The 17,016-nt window shown below is 37.9% G+C and overlaps 2 protein-coding genes across 2 annotated transcripts; one reads left to right on the forward strand and one right to left on the reverse strand.

Moving 5' to 3' along the window:
• Nucleotides 1-468: 468 nt before the first annotated feature.
• LOC105054302 (protein FD) lies at nt 469-2,062 on the forward strand. The gene is made up of 2 exons (XM_073245802.1): nt 469-1,595; nt 1,775-2,062. The coding sequence occupies exon 1, from the start codon at nt 609-611 to the stop codon at nt 1,488-1,490; it is 882 nt and encodes a 293-aa protein (XP_073101903.1). The 5' UTR covers nt 469-608; the 3' UTR covers nt 1,491-1,595; nt 1,775-2,062.
• A 13,406-nt stretch (nt 2,063-15,468) lies between these two features.
• On the reverse strand, nt 15,469-16,763 carry LOC105053776 (heavy metal-associated isoprenylated plant protein 27). The gene is made up of 3 exons (XM_010935055.4): nt 16,578-16,763; nt 16,381-16,456; nt 15,469-15,998 (listed from the first exon to the last, which is right to left on the reverse strand). Exons 1-3 carry the CDS (start codon nt 16,653-16,655, stop codon nt 15,688-15,690), a joined length of 465 nt encoding a protein of 154 aa, XP_010933357.1. The 5' UTR covers nt 16,656-16,763; the 3' UTR covers nt 15,469-15,687.
• Nucleotides 16,764-17,016: the final 253 nt, after the last annotated feature.

Genomic DNA, 17,016 nt, shown 5'->3' on the forward strand with positions numbered 1-17,016 from the left:
TCTAGCTATATATCTATCACCATTCACAACAGGGATCAGTCAAATCCGGAGGGGAACCTCCCTTTTTTTTTTTTTTTCCCCACTTCTCTCCTGGCCTCTTTACGGCCTACGGGTCCCGTATCACCTCGAGCTCACAGCTAGCTACAAGCCACCTCCTCCGTCACCTTTTTTTTTTTTTTTTTTTCCTGTTCTCTCGACTTCACATCACTTTAAAGTTTAAACCCATCAATCACTAGCTCAATACATCAGAAAGCCATACTCATTGCTCCTCCAGCTCTACTGACAAGTATATCTACTTACCATGGACTGATGCTTGTAGTATAAGGATGGTCGGATAAATTACGAAGTGGGAAGGATGGGAGATATTTTGTTGCGTAAGCACGTGTGCTTGCACCTTGGTACGGGGAATAGCTTTATTATTTCTTTGAGGAAAGAAGGTAAAGTCTACAGGAGAGGGAAGAGCACAGCACCAAGCAAGTGGTCACCAAACCACCGCTCGTTCGCTCTCTTTTACTGTGACTCCTCTACGGCTCCACGCTTCAATTCTTTCACCATCACCCCAGAAACCAATCAAGAAGACTTCATCTTTTTTCCCTTTCCTCTCGATCATGTGGTCTTCAGAAAATGACAAGCATAACAGCAGCAGCCGCAACAACAACAACAATAGCGGACATGGGAGCAGTAGCAGGATAGTGTCCTCCTCTTCCACGAGATCTTCTCCTTCCTCCACCTCCTCCATCCTCCCACAGACTCCAAGAAGGACCATGGAGGAGGTGTGGAAGGACATCAGCCCCGCCACCCTCCACCAAGAGAAACCCCTTGCTCCCCTTATGGAGACGACCCAGTCCCATCCCCACCACCACAACCACCACCACCACCGCCACCTCCACCTCCACCGGGCCCACCCTACTGCCTCCCCTTCCTTCCGGACCATGATCCTCCAAGACTTCCTCTCCGGTCCCTGCTCCACCGTCTCGCCCGCGGCCGCCGCCATGGAGCACATCCCCCTGCCTCCCTCGTCACCTCCTCTGCCCCCTACGACCCTCAGCCTCAACTCCGGTCTCGAGCTCCGGTGCCTTAGCGGCGGCGGTGGAGCCGGCGGTGGCGGCGGCGGCGGGTCTCTCCTTGGCAACGCCCGCTCTCGCTCCTGCTCCAATTCCAACGAGTCTCGAGACAATGGCCAGGCTCACAAAAATGGGCATGGTGGGTCTTTTATGCCCTCCTATTTCTCCGATGCCGTCATCGGCCCGCCGTCCCCCGCCGGGTTCTTCTCCTTCTGCGCCAAGAAGCGGATGATGCCGGAGGGCCCCGTCATCGACGGCGACCGCCGATATAAGCGCATGATCAAGAACCGTGAGTCCGCAGCCCGATCCCGCGCCCGAAAGCAGGCACATCTTTCTATCCTCCTCATTCTTTCTTCTTTTTCTTCTTGTTCTCTCTGCGTTTTTTTTTTTCTTGTTGTTTCTTTTGATATAGACGAGAGGACATGAAAACGAATTGACTAGATTTGGACCCAGGCTTACACAAATGAGCTAGAGCTAGAGGTTGCACATCTTCTGGAGGAGAACGCCAAGCTAAAGAAACAGCACGAGGAGGTAATGCTGCCAAAAAAAACAAGAGTTTTTATTTGTCTCACATGGGTGGCATCACCACTCTCTCTCTCCGTCTCTGTCTCCCCCTCTTATCTTTAAATATAAAACAGACATTCGATTGCGCTGCTGAGCGGTATATATGATTACTTTGTTCATGTGGAAGTTTGTTGTGTTGTGGGCAGCTACGTATGGCAATGGCTGATCAGCTGCCCAACAGAAACGCCCTCCAACGAAGCTCGTCATCTCCATTTTGACAGAGAACAAGAAAAGGGAGGGATCATTCTGCTGCCGAGAGAGCCTACATCACCTTTTTCCCTCCCTTCTCCAACCTATGTATTATCCTATTCCCGACCAAAAAGAGAGAGGAAAAAATGAATTGGATCGGACTAGTGTTTGTGCAGATATAGCAATTGCCCTGAGAACACATAATTCAGATCTTCCCCTTTCATATATATATTCCACCAATTGTATCCCTCTCTCTCTCTCTCCATCTATCTATCTATCTATAAAAAAAAAACATATATATTTATATATATATATATATATCAATGTCTCTGTGGGACAAGTTTGATCTCTTTTTTTTTTTTTTGGCTCTCTTGATTTAGTGTTGGTGCCTTCTCTGCTTATGGATCTGGTGGTTTTGTGGCTCCAAAATAGGTGGTGTGGGCAACGGGGGTTCCTTGCCTCAAAAGGATGTGACACTGTTGTGGGCCGGACGAGACGTTACGTCCCGTTTGGTGTGTTTGAACTTTGAAGGACGTACTCCTACCACCTCTTCTTTAATGGTCCGCGATAACAGGTGGAAATTTTTCGCTTTGTTTCCATTATATCATGGTGGCAGCTCCATAGGCATATAGATATATAGATGGCGCCGAGGGAAAGCAGGGGTCGGAAGTGCCTACGTGTCGGCTCCTGAGGGTGTGGGCATTTCACCTCCTGCTTCCTAATAACCGAACTGCTGTTGTTGGCCCTTGCTCTCAGCTAAAAGGCTCCCGAGTCATAAAATATGAGAACCTTTTTTAGGCCAGCAAGACTGAAAGAGTTTGTAGTCGTGGACGACCAAGCTGTGAGAAAGTGCTCTGTCTGGGTGTTTATTTTATATCACCTTCCATTCCAGCACATGTTAATTTCGCTCCTTTCAGGATCGAGATCTAGTGAAAGATTCGAGTCAGCAGCTTTATTCCTCGCTGTCGTCGAATTATTGAACGCACGGTGGTAACCTATCAGTCCGATGTTTGAATCCCCTTCTCTCAAGCTTTGATTAAGATGGTGTTATAATTTTTCAAAAACCAAATTTAACTTTTTCATTTTTCAAAAAAAGAAAAAACCAGCTTAGAATTCAGAACTTGTTTTGGTTGTCATGAGGATAGCATGCGACGATTTCAGACGACGGCAATGGTGTTGCAAGCAGTTTAGAAATCAAGATAGGTTATGGTTTTCTTTATTTTTTGTTGAAGAGGATGTTGGCTGGTGACTGGATTTGTTGAGTTATTCTTGAGTGCAACAAGCTTATCTTGGAATCTTTGCATCGTCATCTCTAAATTGAACCGTATCCATTCACATGCTGCACATAACGTCCGGTGTACTACCTACCAATTATTGCTGCAACGTTTGTGGTTCTACAGGAACAAGCTTATGGCAGCGGAGTTATTTCAGGATCACGACAAATTTAGAGCAGGGCTGCAATAAATAAAGCTGTCCGTGAAATGTTCAGGTTTTACAGAAACAGAAGAATTGATTGAGCATAGAAAGCAGCACAGGCTGTGGAACTTCGGCTGTAGGCTGCCTCCTGTCACTCTTTTCTTCGGAGCTCTTTACGAGGAACTAAAGATCCAGACAAAAAAACTTGCAAGAGGGACAGCAACAAAATTAAAGATTAAATTCGGAACCCACAATGGTAAGAGGGGGCTCGTATGTATCTGTAGTCCAGGAGTACTTTGTATATCGCCAACGAGAATAGAATTTCACCTCTAACATTCGCATGAATCATACCAGTTTAACGCGAATCTTGCATGGAACGTTGCACAACTGGTTTGCAATTTTCTAGCCACTTTTCTCGCTGATAGCACCTAATTTGATAGCATATAAGTTGACTGCAAAAATAAAATATATATGAGTAATTAGTTCCATTTCCATATCAATTGTTTTATTATTTGGTTTTTTGAAATTGTGATATTAAATGTAGTTTCAGTCTTCTCACATGATTTATTTCTGCTGTTGCAGTAATAAAAGAAAGAGAAACTCTTGGAAAGCAAACTTTCCAATGCTTTTGGACTAGAAGTAATGAATATTTGATCATATTTGTATTTGTAACCGTGAGACAAAGAAGGATACAGATATGAAAACATTCATTTTGCATATAACTACCCCATCGAGTATGTTTTTAAATTATCAAGTCTCGAGTATTTAAAAAAGTGAGAGTACCAATATATTTTCAATATATATATATATATATAACTGGTCTTTTCAAAGAAAATTTGGTAAGTCTATCCGTTTGCATGACTTGCTTTTACTTCTATAATGAGAGTTATTTTGTGTATTATTTGATAAAAAATGGATGGTGGATTCAAAAATGAAATTATCACGTTCCGAACCTAACATCCGGGTAGAATACGTGATGGCCGCACACTCCTTAGAGCAAGTCCTAAAGAATATGCAAGGTCAAAATAAATCATTACAATCTTAACATCCATAACAATTAATTTCAAATATAATTCATAAAATCTTACATAATTACAATTTAAATTTCTTCAATTCTCTGATCAGATACTATGATACTCTATTTATCCTTCTGCTCACCTGTAAATCCAAGCCATAGCCAATCTAAGTCATCCTGTAACTCTGAGAAGAAAAAAAAAGATGAAGGGGTGTGAGCTTTACAGCCCGTAAGAATTCCCATATCACACTGATATAGTAATATAGTCTGAAAATAAGGATAAGCAGTAAGATATAAAATCTCATGTTCAATGTCCAGAATAATGCAAACATTCATAAATTTTCTCTCTTATCAAAATAGATGCATCATCATATGTTAACAGGTGAAACACTTTTGTTCAACAATTGTTTCATGCCTTGTCTTTCATTTCTCTTTTCATAATCATATGATTTTTAACATTTTCTTCTAGCTCTGGACTATCCAAGTCTATACCTCAGTCATCATCCGGATCGAATTCACTTAAAAAATCTTTCAAGACTGTCCCAGGATGAGCTCCTGGCCGGCTGTCCCACGTACGAAAGTCCGTGAGAGGCTGTCCCAGGCATAAACTCCTGACGGGCTGTCCCAAGCATGAGCTCCTGGCCGGCTGATCCATCTGTAAGCCAATGGGGGCTGTCCCAGGCATAAGCTTCTGACGGGCTGCTCCATATGACAAGGCTAGTCCATACCATACATCTCTTTCTTTTTCATTTAATCATTATGTATTGATTTCATCAAATCAATTCTGTCTTGCATTATGATCAATTCAGATATGTCATATCCATATAATCATGCCATCAATCTCTGATACATATATATTGACATAACATACTCATGCTCAACATCAAATAACAGTATCTCAGGTATAATAAATTCATCGATCTCAAATCGGACGATGCAAAACCAACGATGGAAGACCAACAGTAAAATAGCATATATATAATAGTGATCATGTACAGGGATTCTTATCTTTACCGGTGACTGATCCAAGCACAGAAATCAATGTTCTTCTTTGATTTATGAATTTCTCTAACAAGATATTCCACTCGATATCATATGCAGACAATCATCTCTTCATAACCCTGATCAAATATATAAAAATCATATATAGAGAAAATTACCGATAATCGATCCTAACAATACAGATCGAGGATTTCTCTTAGGATTAACCAAAATTAGGATTTGTCTATGTATCAGGATCCTCTACTGATCCATAAGACTTCTAGAGAAAGAAAATTCATGAAGAGAGAGAAAATTCTAGAGAGAGAAAGTAGAGAGAGAAAGTGGAGAGAGAAATTTTCGTATCCTTCAGATGAGGCAATCATGGTCGAGATCATCAGAGGTCCTATCAGAGTGACTCATATGAATCAAATGTTATAAATTTCGAATAGGATCGGACTGGGATCAGATCTACCGCATGAATTTCAGAGCAATCTTAATTCATCATATTTTTATTTCAAATATATCCTAGGGTCTGTGATGCAATCAGAGAGAGAGTAGAAAAATTCTAGAGAGATAAAATCCACAAAAAAAAAGAGAAAGATCTAGAGAGAGAAAATAGAGAGAGAATCTAGAGAGAGAAAATATAGAGAGACGAGAGAGAGAGAGGAGAGAGAAAATTTTTTTCTCTTCTTCTTTTATTTTATTTTATTTTTATTTTTTTCTTTCTCTTTTTTTTTTCTTTTTCTTTTTTTTTTTTCTTTTCTTTTTTCTTTTCTTCTTTTTCTTTTCTTTTCTTCTTCTTCTTTCTTCTTCTTTTCTTTTCTTCCCGCGGCCTCCCTTGACTGAAACAGGGGAAGACCGTGAGGTCTCCCCCCCTCGGTGGCTCAGGCTCCGACGGCTTGGCCGAAGATCCGGCAACGACGGCCGACCATGTGAAGCCGGTCGGCTATGGGGTTCGGCTGACGGATTTTTTTTTTTCGAAAAACAGGGGATCTTCTTTTGCGACTGATTTTCGACAAAGTCGGTGGCCGGCGGCGAGGCCTTGGGCCAGGGGAGAAAGGGAAGAGGGAGAGGAAGAAGGGGAGGGCTTACCTCGAGCTCCGGCAGTGTCTCCGTTTCTAATTTTCGGTGAGCACGGGTCTAAGAAAATCGGTAAGACGAAAAAAAAAGAGGGAGGAAGAAGAGAGGAGACCGGGATATGGGATCCTTTGGAGGAAGGGGAGAAGGAGATTTATAGATAGGATCTAGGGCTCCTAGAGTTCCAATCCCATTTTGATTCAAAGAGGAAAGACGGACTCTATCAGGAGTCCTCTTCCATTTTCTTCTTTTTTTATTATTATTATTTTTTTAATCTGAGTTATTATAGAAATGCCACTTACTGTACCTTCTAATAGATTTGGATGGTTAGATATTAAAATTTGATCTGAATTAAAAAAATATATTATTATTAATTAGATATAATAATAAGATTAAAATTATCTTAATTAAAATCATGTTATATTTGACTATATAATCTGAGTATCCAATTCTCCACAAATATGATCCAGGTATATATATATCATGTATGTTTGGATATTTGTACCATGTCCAGAACTAAAAGAATCATGGATATAGTTAGAGAGTTGCACAGTGAAAAATTCAAAGCACTAACAATCATTTTTTTCTTAAATAACTTGTAAATTAGAATGATGAAGATCCATTTAAAGAATCATATGATTTAAGTGAATACAATTTTTTCTAGGATTATTTATTTATTTAAAAAATAAAAATAATTAGAAGGTCTATACATCTGTTTTGAATTAACATAATACAAAAACGAAATAATATTCAATCCATAAAAATCTAACTATCCAATTTATATTTATATTTTTACCTAGTACTTGATTTATTCCCCCAAATTTATATTGATAAAAAAAATAAATATAATCATAAAAATATCTATCCACATGCCATTTGCCTTCGGCTCCAGCTGGGTCCCAGCGAGAAATCCAATGCAAACATTGCATCACGATCAAAGAAAAATGCATTGAGATCGGTCCCACCATTTCGTACGGTCAAAAGTCGTCGTAGGATAATAATCACATTTTGTTTTTTATCCGTTCCCCTAAGATTATGCGGAAAATGAGCATGAAGAAACGAGAGAAAGCAAAACGACGACGTAGAAAAGAGAGACCCGTGGCCCCATAAATGGCAGGCTCAAACATCACATCTGCCAGTCCCCAAGTGGTGGTCTGTTTCGGCCTCAAGTGACCCAAATGTGTACGTAGCTATGCACCAATCGGACGGCCTATGAATTGCCACCTGTCTTACGTACTGATGTCTTACTGTAAGAATCTTGCAGGAGATCTCATCCCTTCGCTTCCTCACCGTATCTCTCTTATTATTTTCATGGAGAAAATACAACGAAACTTCCTCAAATTTATACAGTGATGTTATAGAATTATACTAAAAATTCTATAAAATTAGAAGATTAGACCTGTATCAAAAGAATACCATTCAACCTATACTTCGTGAGATAGTTCTTTTTCTTTCTCTATAATCCAAAAATTAGAATCCATGTGGATTAGAATTGGAAAGATCTTTAAAATATACAAGTTGGGTGGACTAACAATTTTTTTTTATAAAATTTTTAAATTAATCTTACAAAAACATCTAACCATATATATATATATATATATATATATATATATATATATATATATATATATATATATATATATATATATAGCAGCAAAAGCTAGCGCTGCTGCTTCACAAGAGAACACCTACAAGTGCAATTAGGTGACCCTATTTTCCAACGAATTGCACGACCTCGAAGTCTACAGCAATGTTTCCGTTGACGTCCAGCTTGTAATCTTGGGATTATTTTTTTCATCGTAGCCTGTCCTTTTTTTCCCCCCTCCCTCTTTCCGTTTAACGGAGTTCATTTTAAAACTTCTTCGAATAAAAAGCCAAAAGGAATAAGCTGGAAACAGTTTTAACTTTCTTACCCTTATTTCCAAGTGGAGATTTCCATAACAATGGAGAGCTCTCAATAGTAATGTACTGTGCATAAAACTGTTTTATAGCACTCAGTGAGTGCTGCACAATATTTTATGGTACAAACTATAAATCTCATAAAATTCATGTTTCAGTTTTTTTGGTTAAAAAAAAAATTTCATGTTTCGGTTGAAAAGAAAGATTTAGAATTTGATTTCAATATTCAAAAGACAAAATACTAGTGATGTCAGATTTTAATTGTAGACTGGCTGCGGACTTTAGATCTATGCAATTAGTCAGTCTATCTTAGTTCGGTACGGTGTTGTTACATATGAATAGGCTATGGCTCTTATTAAAAAAAAAAAGAATAGGCTATGGCCAGGATGCGTTGGGCTTTTGCTTTAACAAACAGTTTTCAGGTCAGTTTTGAACCACTTTCAGCAAGCTAAAGAGATTTTTGGTTAGTGGAGATGAGAATCTGAAATCAAAAATAGTAACTCCTATTTCAACCATTTGGTTGGAAAGAATCTCATTTCGATTCTGATTTTAAGATGAAATAAAAATGATTCAATTTACGTAGAACTCAATTCGTGTTTTTTTCTATGGATTCAAATTTTTATTTCAATTTTGATTCTGATCATGAATCAAATGCTTCGAAGAATTTGATCATTCCAATTTCGATTCTAAAACATTCCGATTTTCATTTTCATTTCAATTTCGATTACAAACTAAATACCCCTTAAAAATATTTTCAATCACTTTCGGTTGAAGAAAAAATACACGAACATATGTATCTATATATATATATATATATATATTATGAACGGGAATCAAGAGTCCACGCCAGCATTTACTGTTAGAATTGCACGAGATGGTGCGATTCACGGAGGCATCTGCTCTTAATTTGTAGTGATGTAGGTCACACTGTGAAAGGCCGACAGCAATATATTACGAATGTAATAAACTATTCTTCCACAGAGAAAATAATAAAAATATGCCAAACAAAAAGTAGTCATTACAACAACCATTACTGGCTATTGTAATGAAAACATCATAAACCAGACTTACAAAAGGATAATGATTCCATTTGACTGTGACACCATATCATAGTTCACTAATTGGCCAGAGACTATTCAAGATTAGAATTTTCAAATACACCACAATGTAAATAACAATTAATCCCTGAATATAATGCAAACTTTTGGAGAACGCCGGGAAATTTATCCACCATCAACAAATACTTCGTTCCCATGACATCAATATCAGTAATAGACCACATTATTACTCTATTTGATTCTTTAGAAAAGGTTAAAAAAATAATGGACAGCTTTTCTTCGAGACAGCCCTGAGCCTCCCCAAAACTCTGATGGTGAGATTAGACCATCTGACCCTGCCAAAAGAAAGTATAGCATCAAGATCAGCCTGTACCTTCAATTAGTTAATAATTTTTCACACCTTGCAACCTGTCTACAATTTAAGCTTGCAGAGACGATCTGAGTACAACTGGGCAGAGCCAGGAATAAGATACGAGAGTAGCTGTCTAAATCTTAAAAGAAGAGTACATGGGAGATATGTAACCCTACAACTGTACTTCTCAACAAAACTAATCTTGAAAGTCCCAATGGATCTGTCCAATTTTCTGCCAAGTGCATGATATCTCTTTTTGATCTCAGTCCATCTCCACATAACACCTAAATAAAGGAAATGATCCATATTTTTTTGAGAAGTAGGATGAGAGAAAGCTGAATCAAAATAAAGCGAGACTTGAATCTAGATCACCAATATCAACATCCAGAAAAATTATAACCTACATCGTATGTACCAACATGGCTGTATGTCATACCAATCATTCAGCCATATTCTTATGAGCCAATCACCAATACGAGAACATGATGAATGAAACCCCATAGACATGCATATCGGTGATAAGCATGGCCATGAGCCATATGATGCATACCGTACGGGATATAATTTTGCAACACCCAGTGACTACTGATTGAGCCAACAGGCACCCTCTAACAAATTACTCATATCATAATTGACAAAAAAAAAATGCATATAATTTGCCGGACATAACAAAGATCCTCCTTTGAACATTTGGAAACTATGACTGGGGAAAAAAAAATAATGTAAAAAAATTCTACCGAAGCTAGCTAACATAAGACATGCTTCCCAAGTAGACAACATCCGAACCATCAAATAAGAACCTAAATATATACTTATGAGAGAAGTCATCAATTTTGTGGGGAAACCCAGCCCCCAACCTTTGGCAGAATAAGTGTATTGGTTCGAGGTCCTCTACACCTGCCTACTTACCAGGCAACCAGCAGCTGGATTCTGAGCTAAAAATGAAGAAATTACACTCCCAAGAATGACCATGGAAAAGCTCATCAATTGAAAAGATTAGGACAAATGCCCTGAAAATTAAGTTCCCTGAAAAAGGGTATATTCTAATCTCAACAGTACTCCTTTCAAAAGCCAGGTACATGACAGGTAGTGAAGCACATCACCAACTCCGTGAACTGCTTCTCCAATTCCCTTGCAGGTTCTCCATCAACTGCTGGACGGCGAAGGGGACTAATCCTCCGGCACATGGTTAACCATCAATCAACACATTCCTGATGAAATAGATGGCCCCATGGCAGTCTTACGCATTACATCCCACATACAACACTCATCTTCTCCACCATTTGCGCTGCAAATCCCAAAAAAATTAGGACTATTGGCCCATCCATCTTGTATTTTCTAAAAGCATGTCCAAATCCAGCCTAGATTCTAACTTTTGGACTGCAGGAAGGAAAGCAAAAAAAAAAAAAAAACTAAGAAGATCTTTTTCTTCTTCATATAGGATTTAGGCTAGATAGTATTTAGTTGATACATGACCAAATTTAAATGGATGGCTTAATCCACAAATTCTACAACATTTTCAATCCGATGATATAGAAAAATCCAAACAGACCCTAAAGAAAAAACTGAACTTGGTCCTGCCAAACAGTCTTTCTTAACAACTCTGGTCCTTAGGCCCAAGTGGAGATAAAGCCCACAAAGTAGCCCATGAGTGGTATAACGATATTTGTCATAGAGATACTCTTTAATAAGATTGTTCAAAGTATGTTAAAGGGTCTATTTATTCACCACGATTTTCTTAGATTAGAAGGCTGGTTGGAACAAATAAAGGTGAACACTGGAAGTTAAGCCTACACCAAACGACCTTTTCTTTGAAACTAATATTGGAGAGATTTAAATAAAGCAGCTAGGCCTATTACCAGAAACTGTCATTTTTTATGGTGACTCCTTGAGATTCAATACTGTCATTAAAATCTAAAACAAGCCTAGAAAGCTGTGGGATAAAATTAGATAGGGCACGTTTCAGTCCTAACTAAAAGAGTACTGGAATTACTTATTCAGATTTGACCGAATAAATTAATTTTTTTAAAAAAAAATAAAGAAAAACACAGGATAGAAAATGACGAGATGAAGAAAAACGGACGGTCACACACAACCCTTGCAGAGACAGGAGATACAATAGATATTGGGGCATCCAGTACAGTTAGGCTGTCAATCTACTACAAGGTTTCTAGATCACGATATATCATCAAGGTGACTGCCCAAGACTGGGATGAACCAAGATTCACTTTATCTTGGCTGGTATGGTAAAAAGAGAAATTTGGAGGAGGTCAAGGTTTTTCAATATCTCAGTCGATAATGATAAATTTGATATAAGAACTATGTTTAAATATTATTTCATAAATTATTAGCTAAGAACCATGTTTATATCGGCTGAGATAATATGGCGAGATTTCTATATGTGAGAAAGATTTTCACATCTGAACAATGTGAAAGCAAAGAAGCAGATAGTCGATTTGGACTAAATGACCAGCAATATGGATCCAGAATAAAATGGGAGTGAGGTAACATAACAACAACTGGAAGGGGGCAAGGTAACAATAACCAGTAGATTGATGATCATGACACTTAACCCCTTTTCAGAGACTGTAAGAGTTCCAAATCAGATGCTCAAGGATTTCTGACAGGTTCACACAGACATATAAGAAAACTAACAAAAGTACCACAAATAAGTGCACTACCATGAACCTAGAGATCTTCTTGAGAAGCATCATGAGAGATTGGCAGGAGAGCAAGAAAATGGAAAGGTATCCATCAATAGGAAAGCATGATAGATTAGGATGAGAACAAGAAAATGCAAGGAACAATAGGAGAGGATTATTATCATACGAAAAAGCAGATCCAAAGCAGAAGGAAAAGCCCACCAAGGTTACTAGGTAAGAACAGAAGAGTAAGAACTAACGATAACAACCTTATCTTTTATTTACTACTAGCTAGGATGCATCCCTTGACATAAATCAAAATAAAATAATCGAATATATTTTTTGTATTAGATTTTTTTTTAAAAAAAAACATGCCTTAGCTTGCGAAGATTTTTGAAACCTCTGAATGCCAAGACGCATTGAAGGTACAAATCAATTCTTGTAACGCCAAAAAAAAAAAAAAAAAAGGTCCAAATCAATTCAAGTACATCCCAACCTTTCACTTTAAAAAATTTCACTGGCGATGATGGAGCATCCCTTCCAAGCCCCAAGTCCAAAACTTTATTCTTGTCCTCTTCCCATGTGCGAAGCTTCCGCGCTTGCCCTTCTTTCTCTTATTGGCTTTTTTTCATGGGCAACCCAAATGATGAGCGCTACCAGGGCCTCCAACAAAAGCCGTGACCGTGGACCTCACACCGAGGACAATGTGATATCGACTCGTCACGTGAGGCGGTTCTATGAAAGAATATATACTTTAGAATTAGAACAAATGCGGGTGAACTCATATAGCTTTGCTTACAATGAACGTGTAATTTTTTTTTTTTTTTTTGGGAATATCTAGATATTGTGCTTTGGCTTTATATTCTCTGTTTTTGTAGCTGCAAGTTGAACTGCCCCACCTGCATAGACTTCATGGAAATATGCAGAGATGGAAACCATGACGTAATCATGAATATTACCATTGGATTGATCGAAGTTAGATTTTTTTCTTTATTTTATTTTCTTTTTGAGGAAAAGAGTTAGAGTGATTGAGTCTTTTAGAACTAATTATCGTATAACTTACGAGATATCTGAGGTAGTTTTCCAGAAGTTTGATAGAGTTGCGAGCTATATATTTGGGCATCTGTCGTTCAATAAATACGCCCACAGTCCTGTCCTCCGTAAGTAGAGTTCCGTTTTCTCTTCCTTCGTAGAGGGGTAGTAAAGAGGCGAGGAGAATATTGAAGCTTGAGTTCACTGATTTAGGAGAAAGAGAGATACTTTATTTATGTATTATTATTTTTTGTTTTTTTGCAGCCATGAAGAACGCCAGCATGGGGTGAAATTTGAAGAAATGGGCAAACATTTTTAATTCTAAGCATTAATCAAGAGAAACCAAGAAAGATATTGTTGATGTCAAAATTCTGTCTGATTATGATAATCTGAAATATGTTAGTCAATCCATGAAGAGACGTTAATCTGTATATAAAAAAAAGAGAAAAATTTATCGGATTGGCTCTAGTCGAATCCTCCAATGCCTAAGTTAAGAATGACTTTAAAATATATATATATATATATATATATATATATATATATATATATATATATATATAAAGATTAAAGTAGAATATTTTTCTATTTTTATTGGCTTGATTCTGCTTTGCTTTCACCTTGATTTTTTTAGGTCGGCCATTTCACCTCGGCCTTGTCAAGTTGGTCCTTTCACCTCGACCTTTTTACATCAGCCTTCTCAAGTTGACCTCAGATGTTCATCTTTTGAGAGCTTAGCCTTTAGAGATTCGGCCTTTGGGAGTTCGATCTTTGGAAGCTTGGTTTTTGAAAATTCGATCTTTGGGTTCCTCACCTTAGCATTGATTTTGGCTTCCACTTCAGCCTCGGTATTTATCTCAGTATTTTTACTTTGACTTTGACTTTCATTTTGGCCTTGATCATCACTTTCTCCTTAGTTTTTACTTCGGTCTCGACCTTCACCATAGTTTTGGCTTTCATCTCAATTTCAACCTTCATCTCGGCTTTAATTTTTACTTAGGGATAAAAGTAGTCTGGATAATATCCATCCGGATCCATTTTCATATCTGAATCAATTCGGATATAGATAAAAATTTAAGAATCTGGCTAATATTCGTATCTGTATCTATATCCATAAAAAAAAAATGGATATAGATATGAATAAACAACTATCTGATCTGTATCTGAATATATTTATAATTCTATATAATTTTATAAAATATTTATTAATTTTTTAAAAAATATACAACTATAAAATATATTATTAACTTGATTTATCATCTATTTAATAATATCTTTGATTTGGTAGTCATAAAATTTAATTATCCAACTTATATTCGTAATTATATCCATATTTTTAGTATCTAAATTATATTTGTATCTGTTTAAAACAAATATGGATATAAATTTTTACATCCGAATAATATCCGTATCTGTATTTGTATTCGTCAAACAAAACAAATATGGATATGGATATATTGATATCCGATCTGATTTCAGCCTACTTTTACTTCAATCTCGGAGTTTATAGATCTACTAACCTACAAGAAAGAAAAATAGAATGATGGAAGAGGATTTGAAAGCATCTCACATGATAGTTTTGAGATATGGGAGCTTTTTTTTTTTTTTTTATTCTCTTCTTTAATTTGGAGTTTCTTGATTTGTTTATATAAGTATGAGAGCTGTTATAATTTGAAGGTAAAAATTAAAAAATTATCATAATCCCTTTTCTTATTTAGATCCAACAAAAGATTCAAATATGTTATAATCTCTCTTTTTTTTTTAATCTGGATCTATTTCATAGTAGAGCTATAACTGTCCAGAATTCAAATCCATTTGAATACCATGTGTCCATCAATGATAGGCAAATTGATTTCATGCCATATCACATAGCTACAAATCATATATTGAAACTTGAAGATGGCATGTTCTTAACACATAATTGATCCAAAGGTTCCGATTTATGTCTAGCCAAAGAAAAAATTGTTTAGGAGTCAACAATCTACGTTTGCATTGCAAAGTCAAATAAAAATACAATTAAAATGACAGGCAACTCACCGTCCCCATTCAGAATAACAATAAAAATTCCCAATCGTCGACGCGGGATAGCTAGCAATCACAACAAGCCTTTTGGTGCTGTACGCGAACAAACGAATAAATTGGGGAAAAAAAAAAAAAAACTAAGATAATCCAACCCCCAAGCAAAGCAAAACAACTCCAATATCATTTTTTTTTTCTGAGAGAAAAAAAACACCAAAATCAACAAATCTAAACAAGAAATCAGACAATTCCAATCTCTTCCATGATATCAACCAATAGCACACAGCAAGACACAAATCCAACCACCACCAAGCTCAATCAGAGACCACTCCAGGAAAAGAAAAGTTACAGGAGAAAAGCTATCTACGCGGCAATCACTCCATCACATGATGGCACAGGAATTGGGGTTGTCATCGCTGAAGGCCGAGGAGTAGCGCTCCTCCATGGAGCTGGCACGTACGAGCTGGGCGAGCTTGGGGTCGTCCATCACGTTGCGCACGTACCCGGGAGGAGCCTTCCGGTCGTAAGCCCCGGGGGCATAGGGGTGGGGCACCATGTCGTAGGGCACATACGGCCACGGCTCCACCATCTTCCCTGTCCTCCGCCGCACCCTCTTTATCACCTTCTTCCCGTCCACGTACCCCGTCACCGTCACCTTGTTCTGCTTCCGCTCTATCTCCACACTGCTCACCCCTGCTCATTATTATTCCAGACCCCTGTTAGATTGTCACTATGTATATATATAGGAATATGCAAGACAATGGCGGAATAGGAATAGTTAGTTTATTCTTTTTAGAATAGTTATTCTACCTCTATTCGTGTTTGGCTATTTCGTAACTCCGGACTAAGGGTGTTTTTTGGGTCTTTCCTTGGAATACGTTATTCCTAACATATTCCTGTTTAGCAGGCATTGAGCTTTATTCCCTCACCAAACATTGGCAAGAACTTGTACTGGTCTGACGTAAGGTTAGGAGAGGAGCTGGAAGACGAAGAGGCGGAAGAAGAAGAGGAGGAGATGGAGGAGGAGGAGATGGAGGAGGAGGGAAGAAGAAGAAGAATGTTAACTAATTGGTACCTTTTATTTCTTCCAGGGCTTTCTTGACCTTCCTCTCGCACCCTTCGCAGTCTATTCTCACCTTCATTTCCACCGTCTGGATCCAACGAACACGCTCTCAGTCAAAGAATTAGAGTGTATATATGAAAGAAATTATAGCAAGAAGAAGAAGAAGGGGAGGAGGAGGAGAAGAGGAGAACGGGATATATCATGCCAACCTGGAACTGCTTTTTCCTGAGCTTTCTTTGGTCTTTGGGGAGCGAGCAGAGTTCCGAAACATAGTCTAAAACACCCATTTTTGACTCGCCTAGGTAGTGTTAGCACTGACTGCACTACAATGCCACCTCTCTCTGTTTAAGCTCTCTAATGAGGAGACTAGCGACTAAATAGAAGCTTTGAGCCTTGGAAAAGTTAATAGCAGCTTTAAAGTTAGTGGTGGGAAAAGCCTGGACTCGCACAGCAAGACGAGTGACGAAAACGCGTATAGATTCTTCCATCTACCGTTCGTATAATTCGTTCAAAATAAAAAATAAAAAATAAAAAAATAAAGAAAATCTACCGTTCATATAAACCGTCTGGCCATTTGAGGATTCCCACGTGTGAACCATGAAACCAAATTTTATCTTCTCGTAGGAAGAGAGGTGGGTTCTTCCACGT

This window comes from Elaeis guineensis, chromosome 11 (assembly GCF_000442705.2).
Source record: "Elaeis guineensis isolate ETL-2024a chromosome 11, EG11, whole genome shotgun sequence".
NCBI lineage: Eukaryota > Viridiplantae > Streptophyta > Magnoliopsida > Arecales > Arecaceae > Elaeis > Elaeis guineensis.

Bases quoted from the DNA above. Each gene is read 5' to 3' on its own strand.
- LOC105054302 (XM_073245802.1), top strand. From the start codon at position 609: ATGTGGTCTTCAGAAAATGACAAGCATAACAGCAGCAGCCGCAACAAC.
- LOC105053776 (XM_010935055.4), bottom strand. From the start codon at position 16,655: ATGGGTGTTTTAGACTATGTTTCGGAACTCTGCTCGCTCCCCAAAGAC. The intron at 16,457-16,577 runs GTTGGCATGATA...CGTTGGATCCAG, and splicing joins TCAGGAAAAAGCAGTTCCAG to ACGGTGGAAATGAAGGTGAG. The intron at 15,999-16,380 runs GTACCAATTAGT...AATAATGAGCAG, and splicing joins AGCCCTGGAAGAAATAAAAG to GGGTGAGCAGTGTGGAGATA.